General features: G+C 46.8%; 1 protein-coding gene across 1 annotated transcript in view; it reads left to right on the top strand.

The window, feature by feature from the left end:
• BLTP3A (bridge-like lipid transfer protein family member 3A) overlaps nucleotides 1-20,892 on the top strand; it is a 70,237-nt gene that overhangs the window by 36,015 nt on the left and 13,330 nt on the right. The window contains exons 8-15 of the mRNA XM_051855732.2: nucleotides 913-1,105; nucleotides 10,838-10,924; nucleotides 11,448-11,618; nucleotides 12,004-12,143; nucleotides 13,079-13,220; nucleotides 13,792-13,985; nucleotides 14,167-15,602; nucleotides 20,634-20,830. Coding sequence (XP_051711692.1) covers nucleotides 913-1,105; nucleotides 10,838-10,924; nucleotides 11,448-11,618; nucleotides 12,004-12,143; nucleotides 13,079-13,220; nucleotides 13,792-13,985; nucleotides 14,167-15,602; nucleotides 20,634-20,830 — 2,560 coding nt within the window. The remainder of the gene's footprint in view (nucleotides 1-912; nucleotides 1,106-10,837; nucleotides 10,925-11,447; nucleotides 11,619-12,003; nucleotides 12,144-13,078; nucleotides 13,221-13,791; nucleotides 13,986-14,166; nucleotides 15,603-20,633; nucleotides 20,831-20,892) is intronic.

Below are 20,892 nucleotides of genomic sequence, written 5' to 3'. Positions count from 1 at the left end.
TTATTTATTTGAAAGTCAGAGTTACACAGAGAGAGGAGAGGCAGAGAGAGAGAGAAAGAGAAGGGGGGTCTTCCATCCGATGGTGCACTCCCCAATTGGCAGCAATGGCCGGAGCTGCGCTGATCCAAAGCCAGGAGCTTCCTCTGGGACTCTGACACAGGTGCAGGGGCCCAAGGACTTGGGCCATCTTCTACTGCTTTCCCAGGCCATGGTGGAGAGCTGGATGGGAAGTGGAGCAGCCGGGTCTCAAACTGGCGCCCATATGGGATGCCAGTGTTTCAAGCCAGAGTGTTAACCCGCTGCACCCCAGCACTGACCCCAATTTTATTTATTTATTTACTTGAGAGGCAGAGTTACAGAGAGAAAGAGGCAGAGACAGAGAGAGAGGTCTTCCATCTGATGGTTCACTCCCCAACTGGCCACAGTAGCCAGAGCTGGCCCGATCCGAAGCCAGGAGCCAGGAGCTTCTTCTGGGTCTCCCACATGGGTGCAGGGGCCCAAGGACTTGGGCCATCTTCAGCTGCTTTCCCAGGCCATAAGCAGGAAGCTGGATCAGAAGTGGAGCAGCCAGGACTCAAACTGGCGCCCATATGGGAGAGGCTTAACCTACTGTGCCACAACACTGGCCCCTAGAGGAAGTGTTTTATTATCTGTTAGCTAAGTCCTGGTGATTGAGAACTTGGAGTGCAATTCATACCTCAGGACGGTATTCCAGCAGTTACTAGACTAATTAATTACGCATTTTGGAGTTTGAGTTATCGAGTTTGCACCAGACCTAAGCAAACAGTTATGAGAAAGAAAGGACATTTTGCTAAACTGTAGTTTTATTCAGGCTGGACTGAAGCTTAAAGAAAACCTCTGAAGGAGCATCTCAGGGTCTGCACTTCTTGTTTTTCTCTCTGTCACATATAGATCACTCCACCTGCTCCCAGTGCCCAGCAGTCCTGGGCCCAGGCATTTGGTGGCAGCCAGGGCAACAGCAACAGCAGCAGCAGCCGCCTCAGCCAGTACTTTGAGAAATTTGATGTGAAAGAGTCCTCCTACCACCTGCTCATCTCCCGCCTGGACCTGCACATTTGTGATGATAGCCAGTCCCGAGAGCCAGGTAGCCCATGAGGCCTGCGCTTGGGCTGGGTGGTCCACAACACTGTCTAAATATGGACAAAGCCTGGGATGGAAGGTTCTTTTCCCGAGATGCTACGGAGTATTTTGGTTTCCTTTTGCACACTGGGCCTCGGCCGTCCTACGGTAGCTCTCCTGGTTAGCATGAGGCTAACTCTCTAGCCGTTAAGGTGAAGCAGGGTTGCCTGCCATACTTACTGAGGTACATGTTTTGGTCCTCTTCCCCAAACTCACCAAATCAGAATCTTCAGGGGTAGAGTCCTAGCACCGTGAGCCTTGTTTCCCCTCCCCAAAGTCCCTTGGTCAATGCTGATGCTTGCCAGTGGCTGAGAGTCTCTAGGTAAGATTTTAGGAAAGTAAATTCAACTGTAGGATGCCTCTGAATGATCAGGCTTTTGAGTCATTTTAGTATAATTTATTTGGTATAGTTCTGCTTTTCCCAAGTAGAGAGGTTTTGCTGTGTTCTTGTCATATTTAGAACTATTGATATTGCATATACCTACACATTTATTCAGAATGAAAAAAGAATTAACTGATTTATTTTCTTGATGAGCCTTGGGGAAGTCAATCTCTTGGTTAACCTTTCTGAGTTTCCTCATTTGTGAAATGGAGCTAAATCATATCTTATCCATTTACTTCAAAGGTTGACATTAGGCTCAAATGAGATAATATACTGAGTTCGGAGGCAGATATTGACTGTTGTTATTACTCTGCTGTGTATTCCTTCAACATTGTCTCTGTGTTCCCTTTATACTGCTCTGGGCCACCAGCTATTGGCTTGTGATGTGCACTTGGGGTAGATGATTTTCTTACTATGTTATTTTTTTAAAAGATTTATTTATTTGAAAGCCAGAGTTACACAGAGAGAAGGAGAGGCAGAGAGAGAGAGAGAGAGGTCTTCCATCCTCTGGTTCACTCTCCAGTTGGCCACAATGGCTGGTGGTGAGCCAGTCTAAAGCCAGGAGCCAGGAGCTTCTTCTGGGTCTTCCACATGGGTGCAGGGGCCCAAGGACTTGGGCCATCTTAGACTGCTTTTCCAGGCCATAGCAGAGAGCTAAATTGGAAGTGGAGCAGCCGGGACTCAAACCAGCACCTACATGGGGTGCTGGCACTGCAGGTGGCGCTATACCACAGCGCCGGCCCCATTACTATGTTATTTTCTCTGAAGGCTGAGTTTGCCTCTCAGGGAGAGCTAGGCTCTGTTTCCACAGCAGAACCACCTATTCTTTTCTTCCTGGGGACAGTGTTGCATCTCTGCTTGGCTATGATCACATCTTTGCTTTTGTTCTTGCTACCAAAGAAAATCATGTGCCACCGATCATTTTGGAAGTTCACTACTAAAGCTGTTTTTATCTTTGGTTATTTCTTCTAAAGTCTTTTTGTTTGTTTGATAGTTTTTTTTTAGTTCTTTCAGAAGCCTTAATTAAGAGTACATTGTTGGCTGGCGCCGCGGCTCAATAGGCTAATCCTCCACCTAGCAGTGCCGGCACACCGGGTTCTATTCCCGGTTGGGGCACTGGATTCTTTCCCGGTTGCCCCTCTTCCAGGCCAGCTCTCTGCTGTGGCCCAGGAAGGCAGTGCAGGATGACCCAAGTGCTTGGGCCCTGCACCCCATGGGAGACCAGGATAAGTACCTGGCTCCTGCCTTCGGATCAGCGCGGTGTGCCAGCCGTGGCGGCCATTGGAGGGTGAACCAACGGCAAAGGGAAGACCTTTCTCTCTGTCTCTCTCTCTCTCTCTCTCTCACTGTCCACTCTGCCTGTCAAAAAAAAAAAAAAAAAAAAAAAAGGCATTGTTAAGAATTTCAGCCTGTTGCTAGCTGAGGAGTGTATAGCACATTTGTGTGTAGGTGCCAGTGTCCTAAAATCCATACCAAGATATTAATGACTGTGATCTTTTCACTCATTTTTGTTTATTTTAAAATATTTATTTGAAAGGCAAAGTGACATGAGAGAGAGACAGACAGACAGAAATAGAGAGATCTCCCATAAGCTACTTCAGTCCCCAAATGACTGTGACAGCCAGATCTGGGCCAGTTTGAAGCCAGAAGCCAGGAACTCCTCCAGGTCTTCCACATGGGTGTCAGGGGCCTCAGTACGTGGACCATCATCTACTACCTTCCCAGCTGCATTAGCAGGAAGCTGCATCAGAAGTGGAACATCCAGGGCTCAAACTGGCACTACAATATGGGATGCCAGCATTTTAATGACTTAGCCCATCATGTCACAATGCTAGCCCCATTTTCATTTATTTTTTCTTTTAAAGATTTATTTATTTATTTTGAGAGTCAGAGTTACAAAGAGAGAGGCAGAGCGAAAGAGAGAGAGAGCACTTCCATTCAGTGGTTCACTCCCCAAATGGCCACAACAGCCAGCACTGGGCCAGGCTGAAGACATAAGCCAAGAGCTTCATCCGGGTCTCCGTCTTGGGTGGCAGGGATCCAAATACTTGGGCTATCCTCTGCTGCTTTTCCCAGGCCATTAACAGTGAGCTGGATTTGAAGTAGAGAGCTAGGATGTGAACCATCCTATGGTATGGGATGCTCATGTTACAGGTGGTGGGTTTACCTGTTATGCCACAACACTGGCCCCTTTTCATTTATTTTATGAAACTAAATTAGTCTCCTGGGAGGATGAGATATTTGTAGCTGTGGGGATAATTCCCAGCCTATTATGCCCACATGTGGTATATTCCTTTGTGTAGGAGCATTCAACAGGGAGGGTTCTTATAACTTTGACTCTTCCCCCTTGGATGTGGGGAAGAAAAGAAGGGAAATTAGGAGGTAAAGAAAGGGCTTTAAGAGTCTCTGGAGTTATTCTGTTCAGGGAAGTAGCTGCTAGCCATGTGTGACTATTGGGCCCCTGGAATGTGACTGATGCAATTTGAAATACCCTGCAAGTGTGATATAAATGTTGAATTTCAAAGAGATGGTATGAAAAAAGGTGTTAAATACCTCAATAATTTTTATATTGATTACATATTAAAATAATATTTTGGGTATATTGACTTACTTTTTAAAAGATTTATTTATTTATTTGAAAGGCAAAAGTAGAGAGAAGGGAGGAGAAAAAGAGAAAGAGAGAGAGTGAGAGAGATATCCTCCATCTGCTGGTTCATTCTCCAAATGATCCCAATGGCCTTGGCTTGGCCAGGTATAATCCAGGAGACTGAAACTCCATCCAGGTCTCCCACATGAGTGACGGGGGCCCAAGCACTTGGGCTGTGTTCCGCTGCTTTCTCAGGCATATTAATGGGAAGCTGAATTGGAAGTGGAGCAGCCAGGACTTGAAACTGGCACCCATATGGGATGCCTGCATCATAGGCAGGCACAGAACCCACCATACCACAGAACTAGCCCTGAGTATATTAATTTAAATAATAGATAATATTAAAAAATAGATAATATTAAAATCAATTTTACTTTTTCAAATTTTTTCACATAATACCAGAAAATTTTAAATTACTTATGTGGTTCACATTATATTTCTGTTACATTAAAACTGTCCAATCTGGTAACTACTAGCCACATTTGGCTATTTAAATCAAAATGAGAATTAAAACTATAATTTAATTTAATTCAATTTAATTTTTTATTTTTTGACAGGCAGAGTTAGACAGTGAGAGAGAGAGAGACAGAGAGAAAGGTCTTCCTTCCGTTGGTTCACCCCCTAAATGGCCGCTAAGGCTGGCGTGCTTCACTGATCCAAAGCCAGGAGCCAGGGGCTTCCTCCTGGTCCCCCATGTGGGTGTAGGGGCCCAAGCACTTGGGCCATCCTCCACTGCCTTCCCGGGCCACAGCAGAGAGCTGGACTGGAAGAGGAGCAACAGGGACAGAATCTGGTGCCTCAACCGGGACTAGAACCCGGTGTGCCGGCGCCGCAGGCAGAGGATTAGCCAAGTGAGCCGCGGTGCCGGCCTATAATTTTATTTTAAATATAATTGAAATTAGTTCTTTGTACTAGCCACATTTCTTTTTTAAAAAATATATATTTTTTCTCTTTTACAAGGATTAATTTATTCATTAATTTTAAAATAAAAATACTTGCAAAATACAATGTATTTCCTCTGCACATACCATTTACACCATCTTCTTAGAACTCTTCAAGCTGGGGCCAGTGCTGTGGCATAGCAGGTGGAGCTGCTGCCTGCAGTGCCGGCATCCCATATGGGCACCGTTCGAGTCCTGGTTGCTCCACTTCCAATCCAGCTCTCTACTATGGCCTGGGAAAGCAGTAGAAGATGGCCCAAGTCCTTGGGCCCCTGTACTCATGTGGGAGACCTGGAAGAGGCTTCTGGCTCCTGGCTTCAGATTGGCGCAGGTCCAGCTGTTGTGGCCAATTGGAAAGTGAACTTTAGGATGTAGGATCTCTCTCTCTCTCTCTCTCTCTCTCTCTCTCTCTGCCTCTCCTTCTATCTTTGTGTAACTCTGATTTTCAAATAAAAAAATAAATATTTAAAAAAAAATCAAATGGGAGCCATTTTTCCATTCAATTATCATTTATAGCCATTGTCTGTATTCCTACTAAACCTTGTAAATGTTTTTACTTGTTAAACTTCTTATTTGGTGAAATATTAGAGGCTTTTTTACTGTAATGTAAATTCAAAAATGTTATCTTGAAAACTAAAAAGAACTAAAAAGAAAGAAAGAGAGAAGGAATGAGAGAGTGGGAGGGAGAGGCGGAGAGAGGAAGGGAATATCATTATGTTCTTTTCTTTTTTTAAAATATTTATTTATTTATTTGAAAGACAGAGTTACAAAGAGACAGAGGGAGAGACAGACGGAAAGAGAGAGGGAGAGAGAGAGAGGGAGGGAGGGAGGGAGGGAGGCAGGGAAAGGCAGTTTCCATCTGCTGGTTTACTTCCCCAAATGGCCACAATAGCTGGGGCTGGGCCAGGCTGAAGCCAGGAGTCTTCCAGGTCTCCCATGTCTGGGTGCAGGGGCTTGATCCATCTTCCGCTGCTTTCCCAGGCACATTAGCAGGGAGCTGGATCGGATGTGGAGCAGCCAGGACTTGAACCAGCACCCATATAGGATGCTGGCACGGCAGGCAGCAGCTTTACAGCTTAGCTTCATCACAGTGCCGGCCCCCTATCATTATGTTCTTAGAATTGCATCTACAAATCACATAGAATCTGTTAAAAACTAGTTAAAAATTAAAATAACATTAAAAAAAAACAGGAGAAAAAATAAAATCACACACACAAATTCAAAGGGAGCTGCTCACACTTCAGGCTTTAGAGTAGAGGTGGGTAGTTGATGGGGAAAAGAGGATCACCTACCTCTTTCTGTTTTCTTCAGGATAAAGTCTGTGAGCCCCAGACTTTCCTTATCTCTCTTAAGCACAACCTATCTGTCCCCACCAGCTAATTGGAGAATTTTAATCACTCATTTATGTATACAGTTTACCATTTATGGCTCATGTGTGATGTTTACAATTAGATATATTGGCAGTTGTTAATTACATTTGGTTTCAGTTCTGTATTTTAAAGATTTATTTATTTGAAAGGCAGAGTTAACAGAAAGGGAGAGATACACACTGGGTTCTTCAGTCCACTGGTTCACTTCCATAATGGCCATGCAATGGCCAGGGCCGGGCCAGGCTGAAGCCAAGAGCCAGAAGGTTCATCTGGTCTCTCAAGTGGGTAGCAGGGGCCTAAGTACTTGGGTCATCTTCTGCAGCATTCCCAGATGCATTAGCAGGGAACTGGATTAGAAGTGGAGTAGCTGGGAATTGAACCAGCACCTATATGGTGACCTCCAATTGTGAAAATGACTCTTTCTTTTATTAGCCTTATTAAGATAATTCACGTATCACTATTCATTTATTTAGAATATACAACTCATTGTTTTTAGGTTATTCATAGAGTTGTGCAGTCATTGTTTTGATATTTGCCTATTCTAAACATTGAGAATTGGTTTTGGGAGGCAAAATAATCTCAGATATAACAATAGTTGTGGCCTACATGACAACTTTAATCCTTAGTATTTAATTTCTCTCATGGGCTTTCTTGAACATCATAAAAAAGTTAATGGAAAATACACAAAATGTGTATGATGCTTCTGAAACATTTTAAAAAATTAGGCTGGCGCCTTGGCTCACTAGGCTAATCCTCCGCCTTGCGGCGCCGGCACACCGGGTTCTAGTCCCGGTCGGGGCGCTGGATTCTGTCCCGGTTGCCCCTCTTCCAGGCCAGCTCTCTGCTATGGCCCGGGAGTGCAGTGGAGAATGGCCCAAGTACTTGGGCCCTGCACCCCATGGGAGACCAGGAGAAGCACCTGGCTCCTGGCTTCTGATCAGTGCGGTGCGCCAGCCGTGGAGGCCATTGGAGGGTGAACCAACGGCAAAAGGAAGACCTTTCTCTCTGTCTCTCTCTCTCACTGTCCACTCTGCCTATCAAAAAAAAAAAAAAAAAAAAAAAAAAAAAAAAAAAACCGAAACAAAACACAAAATGTGTAGAAGGTCAGTGCTGCAAACTAATGGGTGACCTTGAGTAGAGGACTTTCAGTTCATCGCTCGACCTCACAGTCACATGGAAAGAGATGGCCTGCCAGTGCCTATCAGCTGCCACTGGCTGCCTTGCTAGTGTTATTTATGTTTGATTCTCAGTACTTTTGTGATTTGAACTTTGAGAATGAAATTAAAATATTTTATGCTTTATTATTTAATTATACTAAAGTCATTTAACTCATTGTTAACTTAGTTAAGTGCTAAAAAGAAGAAATGTTGACAGTGAATGACTATGTGATAGCTAGTTTAGAAATTATTTTCTTGTATCAAGCAGAAGTTAAATTTACTAAAAACACATTTAAGAAGTTAATTTACATTTTTCACCTCACTGCAAATAATTTTGAATAGTTAAAATTTTTATTATACTGCTATTATGTATAAATTACTCATTTGTATATATAATTTGATATTATAATTTAAGTAAACAGATTATAGTCAAAGTTATCAACAAATATAAAGTCAAGGTAAAATATTGATAGCTTTAAATTTTTTAATTAAAAAGTTTTTTTGTATTTGAGAGGCAGAGAGAGACAGATGAATAAGACCAGAGAGACAGTACTCATTCTTTGGTTCATTTGCCGAATGCCTGCAACAGCCATGGGCTGAGAACTCAGTCCAGGTCTCCTGTGTGGGTAGCAGGGACCCGACTACTTGTATTAACAGGAAGCTACAATCAGGAGTACAGCCAGGACTTGAACTTTGTTAGGCACTCTACTATGAGATGAGGGTATCCCAACCCGTGTTTTAACTGCTAGGCCAGATGCCTGCCCCCAATTTAATTTTTTAAAGATTTATTTCTTTATCTGAACGATGGAGTTACAAAGGCAGAGAGAGAGGTCTTTCAACCCATGGTTCACCCCCTAAATAGCTGCAGTGGCCAGGGCTGGGCTTGTCGCTCCCCCTCTTCGTGGAGGAACAACACAGGACCCTGCTCTGTTCTTTGTCTGCTCGGCCCTCCCCGGGTTAGCTGCTGGTTCTTCCCGGGTTGGCTGCCGTCCTTCCACCTCCGTGGAGGGACGGGCCCCCCTGCCACTTTCCCCACTTCCACGGGGGAGCGGCACACCGCCGGCCGGCTCTCTCGGGGGCTGCTCAGATGTTATCCGGATGTTCCCCTTAGATGTTCCTGGTGCATGTTGTCTCTCTCCTCCTTTATAGTCCTCTTCCACCAATCCCAACTCTGCTACCCACATGCCGAGTACGCTGCTCTCCTCCAATCAGGAGCAGGATCAGCTCCTGCAGGTTACTGGTCGAACTGGAGGCAGCTGTGTAAAAGCTGTTTACTCCTCTCCCAGCGCCATATTGTGGGAGAGCAGATGCATAGAATAAGTCTTAATTCGAGTAACTTAGTCTAGTCCGAGTTGCTCCCCACATGGGCTGATCAGAATCCAGGAGCCTAGAGCTTCTTCCAGGTCTCCCACATGGCTGCAGAGGCCCAAGGACTTGTGCCATCTTATGCTGCTTTCCCAGGCCATAAAAGAGAGCTGGATCAGAAGTGGAGCAGCCGGGACTCAAACCATCGCCTATATGGGATGCTGGCACTACAGGTGGCGGCTTTACCCCCTAAGCCACAGTGCTGGCCCCACCTAATTTTTTTTTTTTTTTTTTTGACAGGCAGAGTGGACAGTGAGAGAGAGAGACAGAGAGAAAGGTCTTCCTTTTGCCGTTGGTTCACCCTCCAATGGCCGCCGCGGCTGGCGCGCTGTGGCCAGTGCACCGCGCTGATCCGAAGGCAGGAGCCAGGTACTTATCCTGGTCTCCCATGGGGTGCAGGGCCCAAGTACTTGGGCCATCCTCCACTGCACTCCCTGGCCACAGCAGAGAGCTGGCCTGGAAGAGGGGCAACCGGGACAGAATCCGGTGCCCCGACCTGGACTAGAACCTAGTGTGCTGGCGCCGCAAGGTGGAGGATTAGCCTGTTGAGCCATGGCGCCAGCCCCTAATTTAATTTTTAACTTTAAAAATTTTATTTAGTGTTTCCTAACCATGCATTAAATAAGAAGAGTAGTTTCTGTGTATTTCCTTTTATGTATAAAGCACACACATGTATATGGTACATAACTAGATACAAGGCTCTGTGCTAGATACTCTAATAGGGGACAAGGTGGAAGTGCAGAAGAGGGTATGTCAGATAGCACATGTATGTTGAAAAATACTTCCTATTGTTACAATTCTTCAGTTTAATTGGAGAGACAAGAGAAACATGGAAAGTTCATTCATTTAGTAGCAAATATAACTCCAAAAAAAACACAACACAGTATTTGACTTACTGCTCAAATTCTGATTGTCTTGCAATATTCTGTGTGTTTAATTGATAGTGTCCCTGCTTCAGCAGTTTTTTTAGCGTTCATGGCTACTTTGTACAGTGATGACTGTCTCATGTTATAGCTTCAGTTCTGAGACCAGAATACAAAGTGTTGTGGGTTCTGTGTTTTGAGGAATTGGCTTATGCTTCTCCCGTTGTTGTGTTGAGGGTCATGAATAGTAATTCTGTTAGCGTTGGGGGAACTAGTCAGTCAAGAGTGTAGAGTGTGTCTTTGGGAAACCTGGGATTGGAATTCCTGAATCCTGAGTTGAACAGTTTCTTTTGCCTTTCCAGAAACTGCAAAAGTTGGCAGTTGGTTACAGAGAACATGGAACATACTATTTTTTTTTTAAAGATTTATTCACTTATTTGAAAGTCAGAGATACACAGAGAGAGGAGAGGCAGAGAAAGAGAGAGAGAGGTCTTCCATCCACTGGCTCACTCCCCAGATGGCTGCAACGGCCAGAGCTGTGCTGATCCAAAGCCAGGAGCCAGAGCTTCTTCCTGGTCTCCCACGCAGGTGCAGGTTCCCAAAGACTTGGGCCATCTTCTACTGCTTTTGCAGGCCATAGCAGAGAGTTGGATCAGAAGTGGAGCAGCCAGGACTGGAAACGGCACCCATATGGGATGCCGGCACTGCAGGTGGCGGCTTTACTTACTATGCCACAGCACTGGCCCTGGAACATACTTTAAAAAATCTTCTAAAGCATACTCTTTACCTGTTGCTACTCAAATGAGGAGGAGGGCCTCAGTCTTAGAAATCAACTGACATCAGGGTCTTTCACCTGTGCTACATGATTACCTGGGCTTTGGACCTGGTCCTCAGAGGACTTTCAGTGCTTTAAGTGATATTTAGGCTTCTTTGTTCCTTCCACTGCTGTTCATCTGTATTGTTCTTTTCTAGGTGTCTCTGCAAACAGACTCATGGGTGGTGCCATGCAACTTACCTTCCGCAAGATGGCATTTGACTATTATCCCTTCCACCAGGCAGGTTAGGAGAATTCCTAATAGGATCAGTTTTGGTGTGGCCCAAAATACTGAGGACAGATTCCCTGGTTCCCCCCTGCCAAGTAGAGGGTGCCGGGGACTGCTGCACATGCCCAGAGAGGCATTGGGAACCCCCTCTTCAGGAGGACGTGTAGGAATTTGCGATGTCTGCTATTGATGATTCTTTATTGGCGATGAGACCCAGTGGGGGAGCGGAGGCAGTGCCTGAGGTGATGTTCTTGGTTTTATCTCAGCCCCTTACTTTCACTGGCTTTATCGCCTCTCCAGCAGTCCAGAGTCAAAGAGGGCAACAGTCAGCAGCTGGCTTTCAGGGAGCTGTAGGGGGAAACTACATATGGAATCCTGAACTTGGGAGCACTCATCGCATAACTTTTTCTTAACCCAGAGGATTCTGGACTGGGGGTGAGGGATCAGTTTCTGAACATGAATATGACTGACATAAAGTCAAAATTGGAATGTTGGTTCATCAACTTAGGTTAAAATCATTTTGCTTCTTTGTTACCTAGGTGATAGCTGCAAACACTGGGTCCGGCACTGTGAGGCCATGGAGACACGAGGCCAGTGGGCCCAGAAGCTGGTGATGGAATTTCAGAGTAAAATGGAGAAGTGGCATGAAGAGACTGGTCTGAAACCACCCTGGCACCTGGGAGTGGACTCTCCCTTCCGCAGGAAAGCAGGCAGGTTATGAGAAACTGGAGGACTGCAGGTGTTGGCCTCCTGCCATTTATCTTGACTAACTGTTGAAAATAAGCGGTGGACTAGTTAATTATCTCATTGGTGTCCCATGGAGAGGCATCAGTGAGTTTTTTCTTTGCAGAGTCCTGTGTGTCCCCAGGAATAGCTGCAATGTTGAAGAGACATTGTCATCATCTCTATTCACTCAGCTATTGTCTTGTTCTTAAGGAGAATATAATTTTCTGAGCTCCCTCCATGAGCAAGACTGTGTTAGGCTGTCTCATTTGATGTTTGGCATTCATGATCTTAGGATTTCTACTTTCCACATACTATGAATAGTGAGAGTTGAATGTATCTGATTCTCATTCCCAGTTTTTTTGTCTTTAGATTCTCTGTCCAGTCCTCGGAAGAACCTGCTTGAGAGAAGCCCATCTCAGGGCCGGCAGGCTCCCTTTCGACCCCCAGCCTGGAATCGCCTGCGCTCCAGCTGCATAGTGGTACGGGTAGATGACCTGGACATCCACCAGGTGAGGACACAGGGAAACCTGGTTGGAAATGAGTGTAATGTTCACTTGGAAGGCACCTGGAACAGTAGGAGCAAGGTGGTAGGAGTCAGGGCCTGCTAAGCTCACTTGGTGGTAGATGATTGTTCCACCTGTTTCTTCCTGAGCATGGTTGCTGAGATGAGGGCTTGGACTTCCACTTAGACTCCTCTGAATACCCTGCTGCACCTTCCTGCTGAAAACACTGACCTGCCAACGGTGTGCGGCAGTGATGAGAATGCCTGGAATGAGAGGACACTTCAATAAGTTCACGGAACACTTGAGTTAAAGATACGTTTATTTTGGTGCAAGCCATTTTTGAAATCTATGCAGAGGGTTTTTTTTTTTTTTAAGATTTATTTATTTATTTGAGAGTCAGAGTTACACAGAGAGAGAAGGAGAGGCAGAGATAGAGAGAGATCTTCCACCACAATTGGCCGCAACAGCTGGAGCTGGGCCGATCCGAAGCCAGGAGCCAGGAGCTTCCTCTAGGTCTCCCACGCGGGTGCAGGGGCCCAAGCACTTGGGTCATCTTCCACTGCTATCCCAGGCCATAGCAGAGAGCTGGATTGGAAGTGGAGCAGCTGGGACTTGAACTGCGCCCATGTGGGATGCTGGCACTGCAGGCAGTGGCTTTACCTGCTACGCCACAGCGCTGGCCCCAGTTTTCTTAATCTGCTGTTGTTATGAGCTTTTTGAGGACCTTTCATATGCATGGATTTTGAAATTTTTTACACCAGAATAAACTTACTTATTAATTCCATTGTTTAAGAACCTTTTGAAGTACCTCCAAATGTGTGACAAAACACCTTGCTCCCTGTACAGACTCGGAAAGGATGGTAGAGCTTGGTATTCCTCAGAGGAGACCGAGTTCTCTCTGGCTGCTGCTCTGGATGCTAACGTAAGTTGTAATTGCTTAGGTTTCTACAGCTGGACAGCCAAGTAAGAAGCCTTCTACACTCCTTTCCTGCAGTCGGAAACTCCACAACCTGCCCACTCAGGTCTCTGCCATTCACATTGAGTTCACGGAGTATTACTTCCCAGATAATCAGGAGCTTCCAGGTAAGCACCTGGGCTGTTTCCTCCAGGCTCTTCACATTTGTCAACCTGGAACCACCTCTTTTTTGTTTGTCTTTTAAAGATGTATTTATTTGAAAGTCAAAGACAGAGACAGATAGAGTTCTTCCATCCACTGATTCACTCCCTTAAATGGCTACCTGGTCAGGCCTGGGCCAGACTGAAGCCAGGAACAAGGAGCTTCAATCAGGTCTCCCACAAGGGTACTGGGGCCCAAGCACTGGGTCATCTTCTACTGCTTTCCCAGGTGCTTTAGCAGGGAGCTGGGTTGGAAGAGGAGCAGCTGGGACTTGAATCAGTGGCCATATAGGATGCCAGCACTGTAGGCCACGGCTTTACCCACTACATCACAGCACTGGCCCCTGGAGCCACTTATGTTCTCTTTTGTTGTTAGGAGTTGTAGATGGTCAAATTAATTTAGAACCCCTTTGTTACAAACTTTGCCCTATGTAAGTGTGTAACTTTGCTCTCCTGATGATAAAATAAATGTTAGGTGGAAAGTAAGAGTTGAGCTGCTGCTTTGTACCTGAGGATTCTTTGGTTTTCTGCTTTCCAGTTCCCTGTCCCAATCTCTATATTCAGTTAAATGGTCTGACATTTACTATGGATCCTGTCAGCTTGCTCTGGGGAAACCTCTTCTGCCTGGATTTATACCGCAGCTTGGAGCAGTTCAAAGCTATCTACAAACTGGAAGATTCAAGCCAGAAAGATGAACACTTGGATATCCGACTGGATGCCTTCTGGTTGAAGGTAGGGAGAGTGTGGGGTTTTTGTTTCCTGTTGGGAGCCACAGTTGCATTTTCCCATGGCTGTAATCCACAGTTCTGCTCTGTTCATTTGATGGAAGTCCAAACTGCCTTTCATTTACATATTAACAGTGGAGTGCTGTTACTCAGATGGCCATTGTGAATTGTTTCGTTTCTGTTGGAAGGTAAGCTTCCCGCTGCAGAAGAGAGAACGGGCAGAGTCGCATCGTCCCCAGGCCCTTGTCTTCTCAGCCTCAGGCATGATTGCTACTAATACCCGCCATGCCCCACACTGTAGCTGTCCAGATCTCCAGAGTCTCTTCAGGGGCTTTGCTGCTACTGAGTTCTTTCACTCCAGTTATGATCGCTTTCCCAAGGTTCCAGGTGGCTTCAGTCTTCTACACATGCTGTTTGTATACCATGCCTTCCAGATGGACTCCCGCCTCCCTCAGCCTAGCACACTCCCTCCCCAGAGGCCTAAGGCTTCCCAGGATCTCTGGTCCATCCGCTTCACCCAGATCTCCCTGGACTTTGAGGGAACAGAGAACTTTAAAGGCCATACTTTGAATTTTGTGGCCCCCTTTCCTTTATCCATTTGGGCCTGCCGCCCCCACCGCTGGGAGCAAGCCCAGGCACGGAAACTCCTCTTGGCCTCAGAGGGGAGGCTGAGACCATCTGCCAGCTTCGGCAGTGCGGTCCAGGCTGAGGCCCTTGCCCCTGACTCTGTGTCCCAGCAGAGGTCAAGGACTGAGCATGATCTGAAAAGCTTGTCAGGACTCGCAGAGATTCTGAGAGAAGGTGCTGGTGTGGAGAGCACGGGGCCCCTGGCAGAGCTCGAGGACGCAGCAGACATGCACGTGCTTGTGCACGCCCCTGCCCACGTCTGCCTGAGGCTTGACCACTACCAGTACTTGGCTCTGCTCCGCCTGAAGGAGGTGCTGCAGGGGCTGCAGGAGCAGCTGACGAAGGATACGGAGGCCATGACCGGCTCTCCCCTGCAGGACCAGACAGCTTGCGTTGGCGTCCTCTTCCCCAGCGCGGAGGTGGCTCTTCTCATGCAGCCTGCCCCGGGGACTGTTGATGCTGACTCTGCAGGTTCGGATACTACCAGCCTCATAGATTCAGAGCTGTCCCCTTCAGAGGATCGGGAACTCAAGTCTGATGCCTCCTCAGACCAGGGCCCAGCAAGCCCGGAGAAGGTCCTGGAGGATGGAAACACTGGAAATCAGGATGCATCCCAGGAGAGGCCACAGAGCGATGGAGAGCTGCAGGCCTTGGACCCTCTGGCACAGCAGATGACAGGGAAGGGCCACGAGGCAGTCGAGTCCCTGCAGGCCAAGACACTGAGCAGAGCCCAGGCCTCTAGTTCAGCAGCCGTGCTGAAGCCCCCAGCTGCCAGGGATCCGGCAGTGAATGGACAAGGTGAACTCATCCCCTTGAAGAACATTGAGGGAGAGTTGTCAAGTGCTATCCATATGACCAAGGATGCCACCAAGGAGGCTCTGCATGCCACCATGGACCTCACCAAGGAGGCTATGTCCCTGACCAAGGATGCCTTCAGTCTGGGAAGAGATCGGATGACCTCCACCGTGCACAAGATGTTGTCCCTGCCTCCAGCCAAGTGAGTGCTTCTCTGCCTCCCGCAGTCATCTCTTCGCTTCCTCCTAGTTCTGACATGTGCATTTTAGATTGGCAAGCACCTATAGTCCAGGAGAATGCATGGAATGGCCTACTCAATCAACATTTATTTTTTCTTAGAATCAGATCATGCTCCCTTTCACTGACTCACTACTATTGAATATGCTGTTGGTGAACAGTAATACTTGGCATCTGTCTAGTACGCTTTTCAGAGGCCTTTTTTTTTTTATTTAACAGTTTTTTGTTCAAATTGATCTGCACAGCAGTCTAGTAAAGTAGCTATAGACATTTCTATTCTGAACTTATGGTTGAGGAAACAGGCCTCAGGGGGGTTGAGCCCATGGGTCCTGACTTTGTATCTTGTAAATAAAAAAGCTGGGGCTTTGAATTTCTAGCATGCCTTATCAGTGACTGCCAGGGAAACAGAAGGATTTCATTCTTTTGTTCAACAATTTTTTTTTTTTTTGAGTCCTTACTGAGAGCTAAGCTCTGTGTTAAACCCTGGAGATACAGGGAGGGAGTAAGCAGAAAAACACTGAAATGCACTGTTAGGAGAGTGCAGAAGTATGGATTTTCTCATGGATGCCTGGGGTTTTAGGAAAGATAATGAGGCTGGTGCCGTGGCTCAATAGGCTAATTCTCCGCCTTGCGGCGCCGGCACACTGGGTTCTAGTCCCAGTTGGGGCGCCAGATTCTGTCCCGGTTGCCCCTCTTCCAGGCCAGCTCTCTGCTGTGGCCCGGGAGTGCAGTGGAGGATGGCCCAAGTGCTTGGGCCCTGCACCCCATGGGAGACCAGGAGAAGCACCTGGCTCCTGGCTTCGGATCAGCGCGATGCGCCGGCTGCAGCGTGCCAGCCGCGGTGGCCATTGGAGGGTGAACCAACGGCAAAGGAAGACCTTTCTCTCTGTCTCTCTCTCTCTCACTGTCCACTCTGCCTGTCAAAAATAAAAAAATAAAAGGAAAGATAATGAAGACTTAGGGAAATCTTTGCAGGAATACTTTGTGCTTTAGAAAAGCAATGATTTCAGAGCTTTTGTCTAAATGAGATGAATTAAAAATGAGTCTCTAAGCAATGCCTGTGGGTGTGCTGGTTTATCAGCTGTGATAGGCAGTGTTAATACTAGCCGACCTTTTACTGACTGCTTTCTGTGCGGCAGGCCCTGTGCTAATTCAATACTTACCCACTGAATTCTTGCAACGGCCTCCTAAGATAGCTCCTAATATCACCCCCATTTTACACGTGAGGAAACTCAGCATAAGCAGTTTGCTCAAGATCCTACAACATGGGAGTGGTGGTGTGAGCGCTGAAGGCCTAGCTCCTCCTCACCAAATGTGCTGCCTTGGTAAATGGAGATAAGCAGCGGGATGGAAAAAGAGAAGGGAAAAAGAGAAAGGAAAGGTGTGTGACGCACGCTCTTTTAATACATCAGTAATAACTTCCTAACTGCCCCAGCTGCTGGTTTTTCTTGGTCCTCCTTCTTCTGGACCTGTTTGTGGCAGCTAAATGCCATTGAATCCTTCTGAGCATTTGTAGTTAACCCCACCCACTTACTCTCACTTCTCTGAAAGCATATTCTCTTTCTCCTTGGCCATTCTCTTCTTTGATCCGAAAAATGTAAATAATGTAAGTATTCCATAGGGCTAGGCCATCTCTATTCTAATCACTTTTCTCTTAGTTGTTATTTTTTAAATTATAAAAATGAGTTGTGCTCATTGTATTATCAGTGTAGGAAATAGAATAGAGAAGAAGATGTAGAGATCGCTTACCTGTTTGTGGTTCTGGCTTTAGCTTCTGACTGCAGCTTCCTGCTAGTGCTGGCCCTGGGAGTTGGCCATGGTAACTGAGTAACTGGGTTCCTGCTACCGTGCGGGAGACCTGACTTGAGTTCCCTGTTCTGGTGTCTGCCCCAGTTCTGTCCTGGCTGTTGTGCACATCTTGGGAGAGAACCAGTAGTTGGGAGCTCTCTCTCTGTCTGTTTCTGACTTTCTTTATCTCTCAAATCAATCAACCAACCAACAAACGAAGCCAATCTTTGGGAAAGAGAAACTAAATTCCTTATCTCTTCTTTTGATAATAACATTCACCCATTCATCCAAGCTCTTCGTTTTAGCTCTTTGCCTCTTAAGTTTGCTTGTTGTGTTCTGACCATAATTCCTGAATCAGTGGTTCTCAGATTTGAATGTGCGTCCGAATCACTGAAGCTTGTAAAGCACAGAGTGCTGCATCCTACCTGTGGAGTTCCTCGTTCAGGGGGCTGAGCTAGGCCTGAGAATCCCATCTGCGTGTCTAACAGGCTGTCTGTTGCTGCTGACCTCCTGCCAGGCCCACATGTTACGAATACTGCTCTAGGGAATCTCGAATCGGTTTTTCCTGTCTGTTCCCGTAAGTGCACTGTTTTAGTGAACTCTTAATTGATTCCTGCATTGGAGATCTATTCCTCTCTAACTTGTTTGGGAAAGCCAGGGCAAACTTCCTGAAACACAGGAGTGGTCTTATGATTTCCCAACTGCCAAACCCTTCATCTGTTTCCTTATCCCCACTGAATTGAGACATAGTCAGTTAAGATGCATCCATGTGGCTGGCATTTTACAGTTTTCAAAGCATTTTTTTTGACAGGCAGAGTGAGAGGGAGAGAGACAGAGAGAAAGGTCTTCCTTCCGTTGGTTCACCCCCTAAATGGCTGCTACGGCCGGCGCACTACGCCGATCTGAAGCCAGGACCCAGATGCTTCCTCCTGGTCTCCCATGTGGGTGCAGGGCCCAAGCACTTGGGCCATCCTCCACTGCACTCCCGGGCCACAACAGAGAGCTGGACTGAAAGAGGAGCAACTGGGACAGAATCCGGCGCCCCAACCGGGACTAGAACCTGGGGTACCGGCACCACAGGCGGAAGATTAGCCCAGTGAGCCATGGCGCCAGCTCAAAGCATTTAATACATAGTCTCTACACAAGGTTTTCTATAACCTGGCTGCAACCCGTGTGGTAAAGTGAGCAAACACCTAATGGGAAGTTAGTAGACTTGGGCAGTTGATAATTCCACCTGGAAGTGTAAGCTTGTGTTAGTTTCTTCATCTGTTCAGTGGGAAGGTAGCATTAAGGGGTCCTTAAAGGCTTCCTTTCACTGTGCTTTGTTTTTCTAACTTTTTTATATAAAGATTTATTTATCTACTCGAGAGGCAGAGCTATACACAGAGGGAGAGACTAAGAGTAAGAGAGAGGTCTTCCATCTGCTGGTTCACTCCCCGAATGGCTAAAACGGCCAGAGCTGGGCCTATCTGAAGCCAGGAGCCTAGAGCTTCTTCTGGGTCTCCTACGCAGGTGCAGGGGACCAAGGTCTTGGGGCCATCTTGTACTGTTTTCCCAGGCCATAGCAGAGATCTGGATTGGAAGAGGAGCAACTGGGACTTTAACCAGTGCCCATATGGGATGCTTGTGCCACAGTCGGATGCTTAACTTACTACGCCATGGTGCTGGCCCCTATAACTTTATCTTCTATTGCTTTTCTCAGCAGAAAGTACTCCAGCTGGGCCAGCTACTTAATAGTCTTTTAGGGTACTTTCTGTTTCTGATTCTTGGCCTCTGTGCTGTTTTTCCCTGTAGAATACTCTCTCTCCCTCTCTCTCCCTTTCTCTTCTTCTCTCTCCCTCTCTCTCCCTCTCTCTTCCTCTCTCTCCTTCCCTCTCCTTCCCTCTATCCCCCCCCCTCCCTCCTAGTCCTTCAAAGCCCATCTCAAGTGCCAAATCCTTTCACACAGCCATTCCCCACCCCCCCCAAGATTTATTTATTTATTTATTTGAAAGAGTTACATAGAGAGAGGGGAGACAGAGAGAGGTCTTCCATCCTCTGGTTTACTCCCCAGTTGGCTGCAATGGCCAGAGCTGCGCTTATCTGAAGCCAGGAGCCAGGAGTTTCTTCCTGGTCTCCCACACAGGTGCAGGGGCCCAAGTACTTGGGCCAACTGCCACTGCTTTCCCAGGCCATAGCAGAGAGCTGGATCTGAAGAAGAGTAGCCAGGACTCGAACTGGCATCCATATGGGATGTTGGCACCACCAGCAGCGGCTTTACCTGCTACACCACAGTGCTGCCCCCCCGCCCCCCAGCCACTCTTCATCCTCTTCTCATTAGCCTCTGGCCTGTGTGGCTTACTCCCATTTAATGTTATGTGTGAATAAATCTCTCCCAATAGAGTCAAATTATTTGAGACAGGGAATGTCTTCTTCTTCAGTGTACCCATCCCCATCCCTCTCTCATGTTGGTAGGGAGTCTTACATACAGGAGCTATTGAGTGAAGAGTAGGGGGCTTCAGAAAGTTTGTGGAAAATGTAAGGATCCTCCTGCCTACACACACCATGTCATGTAAAGCACCAGTCTGTACTCAGAAGGATGGACAGCCAGTGACCTACTGGACCTGGGCGGGAAAGAAAGGTCAGGCGTTGTCTTTGTGTTGCTGTAGCCAAAGGATCCATTGAGTGGGTTTCATGACAGCCATCCGCCTGTACAGGGGGAGACTGCTGCTGGTGGGAGGGGAATCATCAATGGATGGGGGGGCGCAGGCTTAGGAAATGGTGACAGGAGACTCCTGTCACAGAGGGGTTTGAATAGATTTTTAATTTTCATAATGTGAATCTTCAACCTTTACATTAAAACTTAAAATATGAAAAAAAAAAGAAAATGTAAGGAAAATATTTGGGACTTTTCCATGAACTTTTGGAGGCCCCTTTGTACTTGTGCCAATGAATATGAATGGCTTCAGGTACCATTCAGCCATTCATCAGCACCAGGGTCTCTTCTGTGTATAGAATGACCCTGAATAACTTTGATACTTAATGTTAACCGTTTATGCAGTTAAAAGTACCCAAGTAAGGATTCAGAAAGGTCAGCAATTGAAAAATGACTTCATCCCTTTATACAGCACATTTGTGTGCATAGTAAATGAGCAGAAGGGGGAGGGAATGGGAGCAAACGTACCCCCAAAGCCCTGTTTGTCGTTTTTGTTTTCATTTTTCCCAACAGGGAGCCCATGGCCAAGACAGAAGAGGGGGTGGCAGCCCCAGTGGGTGGAGGCGCTGCCCGACTCCGGTTTTTCTCCATGAAGAGGACCATGTCTCAGCAGTCATTTGATGGCGTCTCATTGGATAGCAGTGGCCCTGAAGACCGGATCTCAGTGGATAGTGATGGCAGTGACAGCTTTGTGATGCTCCTGGAGGCTGGTACGTGGGAACAGAGCCAGGCAGAGCTGCAGAGGCTGGGAAGGGTTCTCTCCACTGCCCGT

Source organism: Oryctolagus cuniculus, chromosome 5, assembly GCF_964237555.1.
Source record: "Oryctolagus cuniculus chromosome 5, mOryCun1.1, whole genome shotgun sequence".
Taxonomy (NCBI): Eukaryota; Metazoa; Chordata; class Mammalia; order Lagomorpha; family Leporidae; genus Oryctolagus; species Oryctolagus cuniculus.
Note: the sequence above shows the minus strand (reverse complement) of the source record. Positions and strands in the feature narration are given on the sequence as shown.